Consider the following 11,741-nt stretch of genomic DNA (forward strand, 5'->3'; position numbering starts at 1 on the left):
GGTATGTGTGGTGTGTGTGTGGGATGTGTGGGAAATGTGCGTGTGTGTGTAGTATGTGTGTGTAGTGTGTTGTATGTGTGTGGTGTGTGTGTGGTATGTGGTGTGTATGTGTGATATGTGGTGTGTATGTGTGCTGTGTATGTGTGATGTGTGGTGTGTATGTGTGTGTGGTGTCTGGTGTGTGTGTGGGGGTTCTGGGGTATTTGTGTAGCATGTGTGTGATATGTGTGTAGTGTGTGTGTATGTGGTGTGTGGTGTGTATGCGTGGTGTGTGGTGTGTATGTGTGGTGTGTATGTGTGGTATGTGTGGTGTGGTGTGTGTGTGTGTGGTGTCTGGTGTGTGTGTGTGGGGTGTGTGGGGTTCTGGGGTGTTTGTGTAGTGTATGTGTGTATTTGTGTAGTGTGTGTGGTGTGTGTGTGGGGCATGTGTGTGGTGTGTTTGTGTGGTGTGTATGTGTGGTATGTGTGTGGTGTGTGTGTGTGGTATTTGTGTGGTGTGTGTGTGTGGTGTGTGTATGTGTGGTGTGTATGTGTGGTATGCTGTGTGTGTGTGGTGTCTGGTGTGTGTGTGTGGGGTGTGTGGGATTCCGGGGTGTTTGTGTAGTGTATGTGTATTTGTGTAGTGTGTGTGGGGTGTGTGTTTGTGTGGTGTGTGTGTGGTATGTGTGTGGTGTGTGTGTGGGGTGTGTGTGTTTGTGTGGTGGCTGTCGGTGAGTGTTTCTTGGCAGAGCTGTCCTGGGCAGGGAGCGGTGTGTACAGAAACCCAGGTGCAGGAGCATGGGTGTTGGGGACATGAATGCTTTGGGGACATAGAGAGGAGAAAGGAGCATGGGTGTTGGGGACATGAAGGCTTTGGGGACGCAGAGAGGAGAATGGTAGGCCACTGAGTTGCTGGGTTGTAGGGAGACAATCCAGGCAGGGGATCCCCTGTGTGTTCACAGAGAGGGGACCCTCAGCCTCTGAAGCAGCTGACTGAATAAATACAGGTGGGCGGCCCAGCCACCTTCCCATATGAGGTTCCTGCCTGGTGCCCTGGGGCTGGGCCAAGGATGGCTGAACTGTCAGGGCCAAGGGTGAGCTCAAGGGGCTGCGTGGCTTATGGCCCAGTGGCCCTGGCGCTGAGACCCAGAGGCCTGCACCAGTGCCAGAGGCCAGAAGAAGGCATGTGGTCAGGGTGGGGTGGATGGCTCCTTCTGCTCCCTTCTGGGGTGGCCTGGGAGAGAGGGTGGCCCTGGAGCAGAGGCCAAAGCTGACAACTTCCTCCAGCTTTTACAGGCTTTTGAAAATCCTCACTGTCTCTAGTGAGGCCACAGGGCCCTCGCAGCCCGGATCTGCAACACCCTGGAACTGGGGACAAGAGGGGGCAGCTCGGTGGCTGTTTGTTCTGGAAGAACCTCACACTGTTCACAAAGGAACAAGGGGCCCTCATGCCCTTGATGGGTAAACATTCCAGGTGGGACCTGCTGGGAAACAGGAGCAGAGTGCGGCCGGCTCCCGTGAGGACTCCCAGAGTGCCGAGAGGAGCACTTCTCTCTCGGGGTTTACAAAGCATTCTGGCTCCAAAGGGTCAGTCTGGAGGAAGTAGGGTCTGGGCACCGTCAACCTCCCTGCCTGAGGGGCACGTGTGGGTTCCTGGGGCCCCAGCCCTGCCGCGCTGCTCTGGGGGCAGAGTGTGGCAGAGTGCTTACAGCTTCACAGGTGCCCTCATCCCTTCCAGGAACCAGGAGGGGAACGTGGGAGGCGTGGGGGCAGCAGGGGCCTAGAACCCAGAGTCCCAAGTCCCCACGCTGGCTATTTCCAGCAGACTGAAGATCACTGAGCCAGCAAGGGGCTGAGCCAGCATGGGACAATCTCTGCCTCTGGTGGGAGTGGTGCGGTCAGAGTGAATCAGTCTTGAGCATCCCTTGCGGCCGAGATGCAGGGGCCCAGGGCTCTGGGTGGCTTGCCATTCATTCTGGGGTGCGTATCACTGACTTGGAGAACAGTGGGCTGTAGCGGGACCCTGGAAGTGCACAAGACCATCGTCCCCTTACTCTGTGTGGAATGCCACTATTAGCTTGGATTTGTTTGTGGTGCTCACAGCTCTTTCTTTGGGGTCCCAGAATTTCTGGGCAGGTGGTGAGCTGCTCCCCGACTCCTGGGGATGAGGTAATGTGGTGAACAGAATGTGGAGGAGTTCTTGCTCTGGAGTCAGCCTGACCTGGGGTGAACGCCAGCTCTCACGCCGCCACTAGGGCCTCCCCTCCAGCCTTCAGAGGGAGCACGACCCCTCAAATATACATATATGTGTTTTTGGTTTTTTTTGAGATGGGATTGGGAAGGGGGGTCTCACTCCATCACCCAGGCTGGAGTGCAGTGGCTCGATCTCAGCTCACTGCAACCTCTGCTTCCTATGCTCAAGTAATCCTCCCACTTCAACCTTCCAAGTAGCTGGGATTGCAGGCATGCAATAAATTACCCACCAGGTAATTTATTATATTTTTGGTAGAAACGGGGTTTCATCATGTTGCCCAGGCTGGTCTTGAACTCCTGACCTTAAGTGATCTGCCCACCGCAGACTCCCAAAGTGCTGGGATTATAGGTGTGAGCCATCGCACCTGGCGTCCCTCTCATATCTTAATTTCAGACATTTCCAACTCCAGAAATATGAGAGAATACTTTTTTCTTTTCTTTTTTTTTTTTTTTTTTTTTTTTTTTTTTTTTTTTGAGACGGAGTCTCACTCTGTTGCCCAGGCTGGAGTGCAGTGGGCGGCCTTGGCTCACCGCGACCTCCACCTCCCGGGTTCAAGTGATTCTCCTGCCTCAGTCTCCTGAGTAGCTGGGATTGCAAGCGCCTGCCTTCATCCCTGGCTAACTTTTATATTTTTAGTAGAGATGGGGTTTTGCTGTGTTGGCCAGGCTGGTCTTGAACTCTTGACCTCAGGTGAGCCGCCCACCTCGGCCTCCCAAAGTGCTGGGATTACAGGCGTTGAGCTGCCGCACCTGACCCATTTTTGTTTTAAGGTACCCAGTTGGTGGCATTTTTTCACAACAGCCACAGAAAATGAACACAGGTGATGCCTGTGCTGGGTCAGGAGTCCTGGGCAGGAAAACATGCAGGAAAGCCTTGGAAAGCAAGAGGGCAGGCCAGGCTCACCATCTGCGTGATCTCCTCCAGCGTGATCTGGTTGTCACCTGGGTCCTCCTGGGTCAGAGTCCTAGGCAGGAACAAGAAGGCACGGTGAGCCCTCTTCACCTCTCGGCAGCCCTGCCCAGCTCGGGCAGCCCCGCACAGCCTGTGCTCTCACGCCCCTCTGTCCTCGCCCATCCCCATTGCCAGGAGCACCCCTTCCCCTTCCTCCTTCACACTCTTTTTCCTGACAGTCCTGATCCTCCTGCCTGCAGGAGGTGCCCTTCTGGGGCCCGTTCAGCCCTTGGGCTTCCTGTATCTGGCTGTGTGGGAATGGTCTTTCTGCCACCTCAAGCAGGGAGCCCTTGAGGGCGGGCATGTGTCTGATTCAGCCCCATAGCTCTGGTGCCAGCACGGGACTGGTCATTCGGCAGGCGTACTGGCGAGCACATGGATGGCAGGATGCATGAGAGGAAGGGAGCACAGGGAGTGGGGAGGCAGCGGCATGGCAGCCACAGGCCCAGAGGACGGACTGCCAGGTTGGAGGTGGGAGAGCAGAGGAGAGTGGTACCCACGGTGGGGACTGAGGGTGGACCCTCAAAGCCAGGCCAAAGTGCCTTACGCTCCCGGCGATGGGCTCAGAGCCGCAGCTGGCGTGTACCAACAGAGGCTGCGGACACAGGAGAGCCGGCCCTGGGCTGCGTGGGGACGGTCAGGGGCCTGCAGGCTGCTGGGGCTGTGGGGAGCGGCTCTCCGGATCAGCCTGGCACAAGGCAGGGTCATGTATATCTTACAGCTGAGGAAACGGCCCCTCAGGGAACTGCCTCACCTGGGGTCCCACAGCTGGGGCACGGTGGGCCCACACTCCAAACCGGGGCTGTGAACTCTAGAGGCAGCTCTTTCATTGCACCCAGGGAACAGGCCCCCTCCGAGGGTGGCTTTGATCAATATGCTGGGTGGGGGGGGCTCTGCGCACTCCTGAGGCCTTCCGGCAGGACTGTGAGCAGTGGCTGTGTGCACGTGTGTGCGCGTGTATGCATGTGTGTGCACATGTGAATGTGTGTGCATGTGCATGTGTGCGTGTGAATGTGTGCACGTGTGCATCTGTGCATGCGTGTGTGCATGTGTATGCATGTGCATGTGTATGTGCATGTGTACATGTGCATGGTGCGTGCATGCATGCATGCGTGTGCATGTACGGGCATGTGTGTGCATATGTGTAATTGCACGGGCAAGTATGTGTGCATGCATGTGCATGTGTATGTATGCATGTGTGCCTGTGTGTGCATGTGTGTGTGTGCATGTACGTGCATGTGTATGCATGTGTATGTGTGCATGTGTGTGTATGTGTGTGCATGTGTGCACACACTCCTGCCTCTGTGTGCACGTGTGCTGGGGCATAGGCACTGGGGGTGGGTATTGAAGATGGGGAGGTCTGAAAGAGATTCTAGACTGTGAGCCTGAGGGAAGAATGGGCCCCAGCATGGGACTTCAATGGCCTGGCTGGGGAGGAGAGCTGGGGACCCTGGACATAGGCAGGCCTTGGTGGAAAGTCTGGGGAGGCTGGGGCCAGGCAAGGGGTGAGGAGAAAAGGTGTGGCCCAAGCCCTCACACCTGGGCTGGGCTGGGAGCAGACAGGCTGAGACGGTGGGTACCCACCATCCACCTAACAGCTTGTAGAAGGGACACCCATGACCTCACCCCAGCCTTGAAGTGGGCGTTGTTCACCCATTTTATGGATGAGACTCAGAGAGGGGACTGACTCCGGTCACATGAGTCACTGGCTGAGCCAGCTCAGACATGGGGCTGCCTGACCCTGATCTCTGCCAGGAGAGGGAACGACTGAACTGAATTCAATTCAACAGACACTCCCTGAGCGCCTACAAACTAGGCCTCGCCAGCACTCTTTAATAGATCTCTGCAGTGAAGGCAGCATCCTACACCCTGTACCGTCCAGCGCAGGAGTGGCTAGTCACATGCCAGGGGTGAAGCTGACACTGCTGGGCTCATGGCCCTGAGGAACTGAATTTCACATTTGATGTCGTTTTCATTAAGATGTAAATAGCCTTGCGTAGCTAGTGCCTATCATATTGGATGGCACAGGCTAGACAGGGGTTAGCAGTGGTAGACACACGTGGAGAAGTGTGCTGGGTTCTTCCTTCAAAGAGATCAAGGACTAGTGCAGGGTGGGGAGAGGGGAAAGGACAGACGGCTCACCCAGCCCTGAGCTTACCCCCAAGAGCTCACCTCTACCTAGCACTGCTACTTGGGGCTGTCCCTCCTGCCAAGGACCCTCTTCACCTCCCTGGCCTCTGACCTGCTCACGTGGAGGCAGAAGGCAGGGCTCCTGTCCCAGCAGGCAGGCCTGAGCCAGGAAGCACACACTGCCTTTACCTGATGATGTTGGCTGCGGCCTTCCGCTCCTGCGTCAGGAGCTCTGGGTCATGCATAACTTCTTCCAGGAAGCTGATCACCTTGCATTTGAGCTCATCGTTGGTCTCAAAGTCCTGCCAGGAAGGTGTGATGGGCAGCTCTGGTTACCATTTTTGAGCTGCCCTGCAGTTTGCGCCCAGGCAGAGGAGGGAGCTGCAGTCTCTATCCTGCCTCATTTCCTTTTCGCTGGCTTCCTGGCAGGGCACGAGAGGCTCTCCAGGCCTAGAGAATCTTAGATAAAGACACTGGGGCCAGACCAAAGCCCATCCTCCAGCTGGCTGTACCCCCGGCCAGGGAGTCACAAACCTACCTGTATCCCTGCTACAGGCAGGGTGGACAGACAGAGGCCCCTCATCCCTTCCACGTCCTTGGTTCCCCTCTAGGGAATCTGAGAGGGCCCTCTCGGAACATCAGGGTGGCACACTTGAGCTCCCTCACTCCCATTGCCCCACTGTCAGCCATCAGCTCACTCTGCCCGCAGCTGCTTTTGGAAGGCAGCTGGTTCCTGGGGCCATTGCCCGGTGGGCCCCAGCAGCCTGCCCAGGGAGGGCTCCCACCCACCTGAGAGTGCTTGGACACCCAGTGGCGGAGCACGTTCAGGACACGATTGGTGGCTGCTCGGCGGATCACAAACTCCTTGTCTCCATTCCTCTGGTCTGGGGGGAACCCTGGCAGATGGGAGAATGGACAGAGGAGGAGGAGAAACAGAGCTTGGTACTAGTCTGGATTTGCCTTTCGGATCTGGCTGAGCTGGGGTGAGAGGGCGAAGGGCAGGGGGATAGTAACATATTTAACAACAAGTGTCCGCCCAATTGCACAGATGCCATGTCTTCTCAGGGGACACAGTCCATGCATGCCCAGCCTGTCCCAGACCCCTGCATCTTTCAGGAGCTGCTGGAAGGTTCAGGTAAGCTCCCAAGACAGAGCTACGAAGGCCCTCCCCAGGGATCAGAGCTCACAGGGGCCCCTACTCCAGTCTCTGCTTAGGAAGTGGGAGGTGGGAGCATGGGGAGGAACAGAGGTTCCCATGAGCAATGGGCTTTATGTCGAGTAGAAGCTGGCCAAGTAGCAAAGGGCGATGGGTGGGAAGGAAGGGGCCTCCAGGCAGGAGGGTCAGCACTGGCAAAGGCCTGCAGGGTGGGAGTTTGGGGGTAGGGTGGACGGCATTCAGTTGGGAGCTGAACGAGGAGGGGACAGGGTGGGCTGTGTCTCGATGCGCAGTGACCCTGGCTCAGGCCCGGAGTGTGTACAGAGCCCCAATAGTGCGGGGAGGTGGGGGTTGTGACCCAGCACCTCCATAAATGGAAGGCGGTGCCAAAGTCAAAATAGTGATTCGGGAAACTTCGTGTCCAGTGAGTGAGCGTAACTGATTGAAGCAGGGAGCTCCCTGGGGGTGGGTGCTTTAACAGGACCCACCTGTGCCATCGGCAGCACGCCTTAAACACCCAAAGCAGAGCAAGTCCCTGGGGCCATGCCTGCTATCACCTGCCACTGGGGCTGACCCTGGGGAGGACCCTGTGAGCGGAGACCGCCCCACATACCTGCGCTGGCTAAGGACATCCTCCGGTATTTCTCCTTGTTTGGGGTACCCTCGTTGGCCCCCGCAGTTGCTATGGCAAAGGCGGACGCGGCCGACAAGGCACTGCGGTTATTGTCCAGTTCGCGACAGGAGGTCATGACGACTCCATTGTTATAGGAAAAGAGCGGGAACTCTGCAGAGAGGAGGGAACCAAGTCTCAGCTGTCCCTAGTCCCAGCTCCTCAGGCTGTTCGAAAATCAGGGGTCCCGAGGCTAGGCCAGCCTCAAGAGCCAGCAGGCTGTCTTCAGGGCACCAGGCATGGGGGGTGGTGCTGGTGTGTGTGTGGGTCTCTCTGGGGAGAGTCACAGCCCCACGTCCTCAGGGCTGTCCCAGGCAGGGGAGCACGCTCCTGCTTCAGAGCACCCTTCTGAAGAAGGTCTCAGTCACCCTTCCATCCTTCTGCTGTGCTCAACCCCGTCACCTCTCAGGTCCAGCTGGGCACGCGCCTGCCCGAGGGCAGCGTCTTGAGTTTTCTTACCCTCTCATCTACTTGAGATTAACGCATAACCTGTCCAACGTCGTAACAATTCACACTGATGGGCTCGTGCGCTCAGTGGGACGGAGACAGGATGGCTTTTGGAGTCCAGCCACCTGAGCTGAAATTCTCCCCGACCCCCTACTAGCTGTGTGACCTTGGGCAAGTCACTTCACCTCTCTGAGTTTCAGTAATCTCCTTTGAATAATAGGGAGAAAACTTCAAAAGGTGGATATGAAGATTAAAGGTGATAACACAGATGGAAGTTCTTTGTATTAGGTAAAAAGCCATATAAATGCCATGGTCTATGACTGCTGTTAGTAATAATAACAATAAGAATAATTTCTAGTTGTACTGACAGTAGAAACCTACTCCCGAAACCTTTGATTTCATCTTGTAAGTCTCTGGAAAGCAATCCAGAGTACTTTAGACAAAGCAGCAGTATTGATGCTGTGAGGCACAGATGACATATTTTAAGGACCCCAAGCTTATTTCTGAAATGTGGCTCCCCATGAGCTCTGTTTTTGTGTCTGAGCAGCTGTGACAAGGTTGCAGTGCCTCCAGGCAGTTTCTCTCTAAAGCTATGTGACCCTGTTACCTATGGGGTTTCTTTTGAAGGCCTGGATAGTGGGGAGTTCAGGCTGCCGGCTGCCGTTTGCACGTGAGAGCAGGTGCATTGGGGAAGGCTGTGTGACGAGGGACCGCCTGGGAGGTGAGTCCCCCAGGAGCTCCCTCACACCATCAAGTATCTGAGAGCCCCCTTGTATAGCGGAAAGGGCTTTATGAAAACCGGAGTCTTTCCCCTTGTTTGAAAAACCTGGCCTTTCTCCAAAGTCATCAAGGTGATGAAAGGGACCTGCACAGAGCCTGCTTCCTGAGAAGCACCTTCTGAATCAAGATCTTCCATGAATGAGCCCTAGACACTGAGCCTCCCTCCCCTCCTGTGCTGGGTGGGCTGAAGGCAGTCTTGTTTGAAGTTGGGAGGGTGACTTGGTTGAGTTAAAGAGCAGAATCTACCCAGACAATGTCCCAATGCCCACAGTCCCTTCCCCTGGGGCGCGGGGAGGGTTATGAAATATCAGAAAAGTTACTGCTTTTAGGCGTCACTCATAAAGCATAAGGGATGACACCCACTTGCCTTCACTTGATTTGACCTGCTGCCCTCTCCCAAACTGGAAATCTATTTGTGGTTTTGAACTGGTGACTGTACCTGAAGAATTTTTGCTTTTGACTGATTTGGGTGTTGTTGGCGATTTAGTTGGTGATGTTTCAGTATCACCGTCATCACTCTGGTTTTGATCAATATCTGACTCCTCTCTCACGGAGACTTCTGAGCCTGGGAGAAAAGAGAGAAAGAATTTTACTTTTCTCCATTTTAATTTTAAAATTTAAATATTTGATTTTAAAATTTATGTCTACATAAATTTTACTGGCACAAAACAGAGTAAGCTTGGGATACAGCCGCTGAAGAAGGTTTAACAGCTTTGTTTCCCACAGGACTTATCAGAACCTTTCTCCTGCTAATGAGCACTGTCACACTCTCCAAGGTGGCTTTTTCTCCATCAGGCTTCTCAAACCTTACCAGACACACCCAGGGATCTTGCTAGAATGCAAATTCTGATTCAGGGGTCTCAGGTGGGGCCTGAGAGTCTGCATTTCTAACAAGTTCCAGGTGATGGCCATATGGCTGGTCCACGGACCATACTTTGAGTGGCACGGTCTCTTTTTCTTTTTCTTTGGTGAAGCTTCTTACTTAAGGTGACCACCATCTGGTCCAGTTTACTCTACTTTTTACCTATTGTCCCATGCCCTGGTCACTCTTAAAATGTCCTGGCTTGGACAATTAATTATAGAGGCCTCCGAATCTTGGGAGACTCATGGTTCACACACCACAGGGAAGCTGATGGATATTAAAAGCTGAAGTCTGGCACAATGAGGTCTTGATCAGAAACTCTTAACTGCTCCGTGCCTCAGTTTACCCACATAGAAAGTGGGTGTAGTTGCATGTGATCTTCTTGAGAACCCAGAGAAAGCCACAGGTCTTCTCTTTAGAAAAGAATGTCCACATGCTCACACACGCACGTGCACACACACACACACACACACAAACACACACACACACACACAGAGTCCGGCACACAATCAGGTTCATGGGCTCCTGAATCACTCGTCAAGAAGGCTGAATCAAGACAACTTCTCAGGACTGCCTTGAGTTACATTTCAGAATGTGAAATTATGAAATTTCTGGTAGGCCATTTCCTTGGCTGCTGACTGCACCACGGTGAGTGTTACTCAGTATGGAGCCTGATGGAGGGTTTATCTCGCCCCAGCTGTGCCCTCTGCTTGGCGGTGCCCTCTGCCTTCTCTCTTGCCAGCTCAGAGGAGAGAAACCCTTCTCTTGAAAGCCTGGGGCATCTGCCCAGCCCTGGGTTGCATGTGGGTGTGTGCTGCGTCCATGCTCTCGTGTGCTCACCGGGACAACGCTGGTGGCATCCAGCATGTGGTCTGATCTGATCTAAGGCAGAACCAGACCTGACGCTTTTAGAATGGTCAGGAGGAACCCGAGAATAGGGAGGCTCCAGCCTGTCCTGGAGTCATCTCCGGCCCCTGTCTCACACTCAGCATTCCAGATCTGCCTGGCATCCGGCAGCGCCCCGGAACACACAGGCCTTTTCTTGCTCCTTAATCATTCACGTCCTACTCCTATGGTCTAGAATGTTCTCCCTACCTCTTGGTAAAAATCGAGATCAAACACTTCTTCCAGTAAGCCTTCTCTGACGCCTCCAATGGTGTTCCCGCCCCAACCTCTGTGCCTCTCGAGCACCCCCTAACACATCCCATCCATGTCAGGTGTCCACACTTCCGTGTCTGCTCTGGGTCCTCAGCCAGACTGAATCCCAGGGGGCGGGAGCTACTGACGACCTCTTCCTTCCCGAAACCTGAATGTTCCTGGCCGAGGCCACGTCCTCTGCAGACACGGACAAACACAGGGATGCCGGAGGGTGCTGTGGTCGGGGCAGGGGGACGCCTGAATTGCTCATCATGGGAACTGATGCTCATCTACAATGTGGCGATGCCCTGGAGTTTTCTGCCTGCCTCCCCTCTCTGCACCTCCCGGACTCTGTGCTGCCTCCGTGATCTGCCTGGTGGGACCCCCTTCCTTCCCCAGGGGAGCAGGAAGAGCAGCCCTGAGGCCCCGTTGGACCAGGCTGAGCCTCAGCAGGGCTGGAAAGCTGGGAGGCAGATTCGACGGCATGGTCACTTACTCTGCTTGCTGAGCGACAAGGGGTCTTCGGGCTTCTCCGGGGTCGTATCACCCTCATCTGGAATCTTGTTGGTGAAGCTGCTGGACACATAGAGCTTGCTGGTGTCCAGCGTGGCCTTGCTGAAGGGCGACATGGCCGAGTACATGCTGGTGTAACCGTTGGTGTTGCAGCTGAGGGCAGCCAGGTCCAGGGCCTTGCCGCCGGTGATGATGGGGATGTTCAGGGAGAGCTTCCGCCGGCGGCTGGGTGACGACGTTTTGGTGATGGACAGGGGTGGCGGTGAGGAGAACTTGCGGGTGGCGCGCGGGGACTTGGGGGGGTCACCGTACAGAAGCTTGTTGTTCTGGCCACTGGCAAACAGGAGCTCCAGCGACCTGCAGGGAGGGCGGGGTGCAAATGACAGTCAGCGTGGGCCTGCCTGCCTGCCTGGGCCTGGGGGCTGTCTCCTGTGGGGCGTGGGGTGGTAGCAACAGACCCCTCATTCTCATGATCCCTGAAACCCAAACCTGAGCTGATCCTCTGAGCAGGGACCATGTGATTCAACGGCCTGGGGCCAAGGGTCCTGCTCTGCGCAGTCTGGGAAAGGATGTGGGGATTCTATGCTCCCCTCCCCTGCACATCCCTTCAGAGCAGCAGCGGCAGCATCTGTCCTGAAGTGCCAAGGGTCCCCTGACCTGCGCGCTGTGCGAAACCTCCCTCCACCCCACACAGGGCCTGCGCTCGCCTACACGCTCTGACCTCATCCTTGGAGAGGTCCTCAAGCATGTTTTGTGGAATGAGGAAGCTGATGCCTCCTGCTCTAAACCCAGGGTCCTTTCCACCCACCACCGGGCTTGAGCGGCCCTACATGTAAACTTAGGGGGAGGGGACGCTGAAAGT

At 55.3% G+C, this 11,741-nt stretch overlaps 1 protein-coding gene across 1 annotated transcript in view; it reads right to left on the reverse strand.

Moving 5' to 3' along the window:
• The window catches only part of LOC108298613 (ras-specific guanine nucleotide-releasing factor 1), a 46,599-nt gene extending 35,356 nt beyond the window's left edge, over positions 1-11,243 (reverse strand). Inside the window, exons 1-6 of the mRNA XM_017521262.2 lie at positions 10,863-11,243; positions 8,807-8,932; positions 7,084-7,254; positions 6,104-6,210; positions 5,504-5,616; positions 3,137-3,197 (exon numbers count right to left, since the gene is read on the reverse strand). Of these exons, the coding sequence (XP_017376751.1) occupies positions 3,137-3,197; positions 5,504-5,616; positions 6,104-6,210; positions 7,084-7,254; positions 8,807-8,932; positions 10,863-11,007 (723 nt within the window). The 5' untranslated portion in view covers positions 11,008-11,243. The remainder of the gene's footprint in view (positions 1-3,136; positions 3,198-5,503; positions 5,617-6,103; positions 6,211-7,083; positions 7,255-8,806; positions 8,933-10,862) is intronic.
• Positions 11,244-11,741: the final 498 nt, after the last annotated feature.

Source organism: Cebus imitator, unplaced genomic scaffold, assembly GCF_001604975.1.
Source record: "Cebus imitator isolate Cc_AM_T3 unplaced genomic scaffold, Cebus_imitator-1.0 Scaffold1015, whole genome shotgun sequence".
In the NCBI taxonomy this organism is placed as follows: domain Eukaryota; kingdom Metazoa; phylum Chordata; class Mammalia; order Primates; family Cebidae; genus Cebus; species Cebus imitator.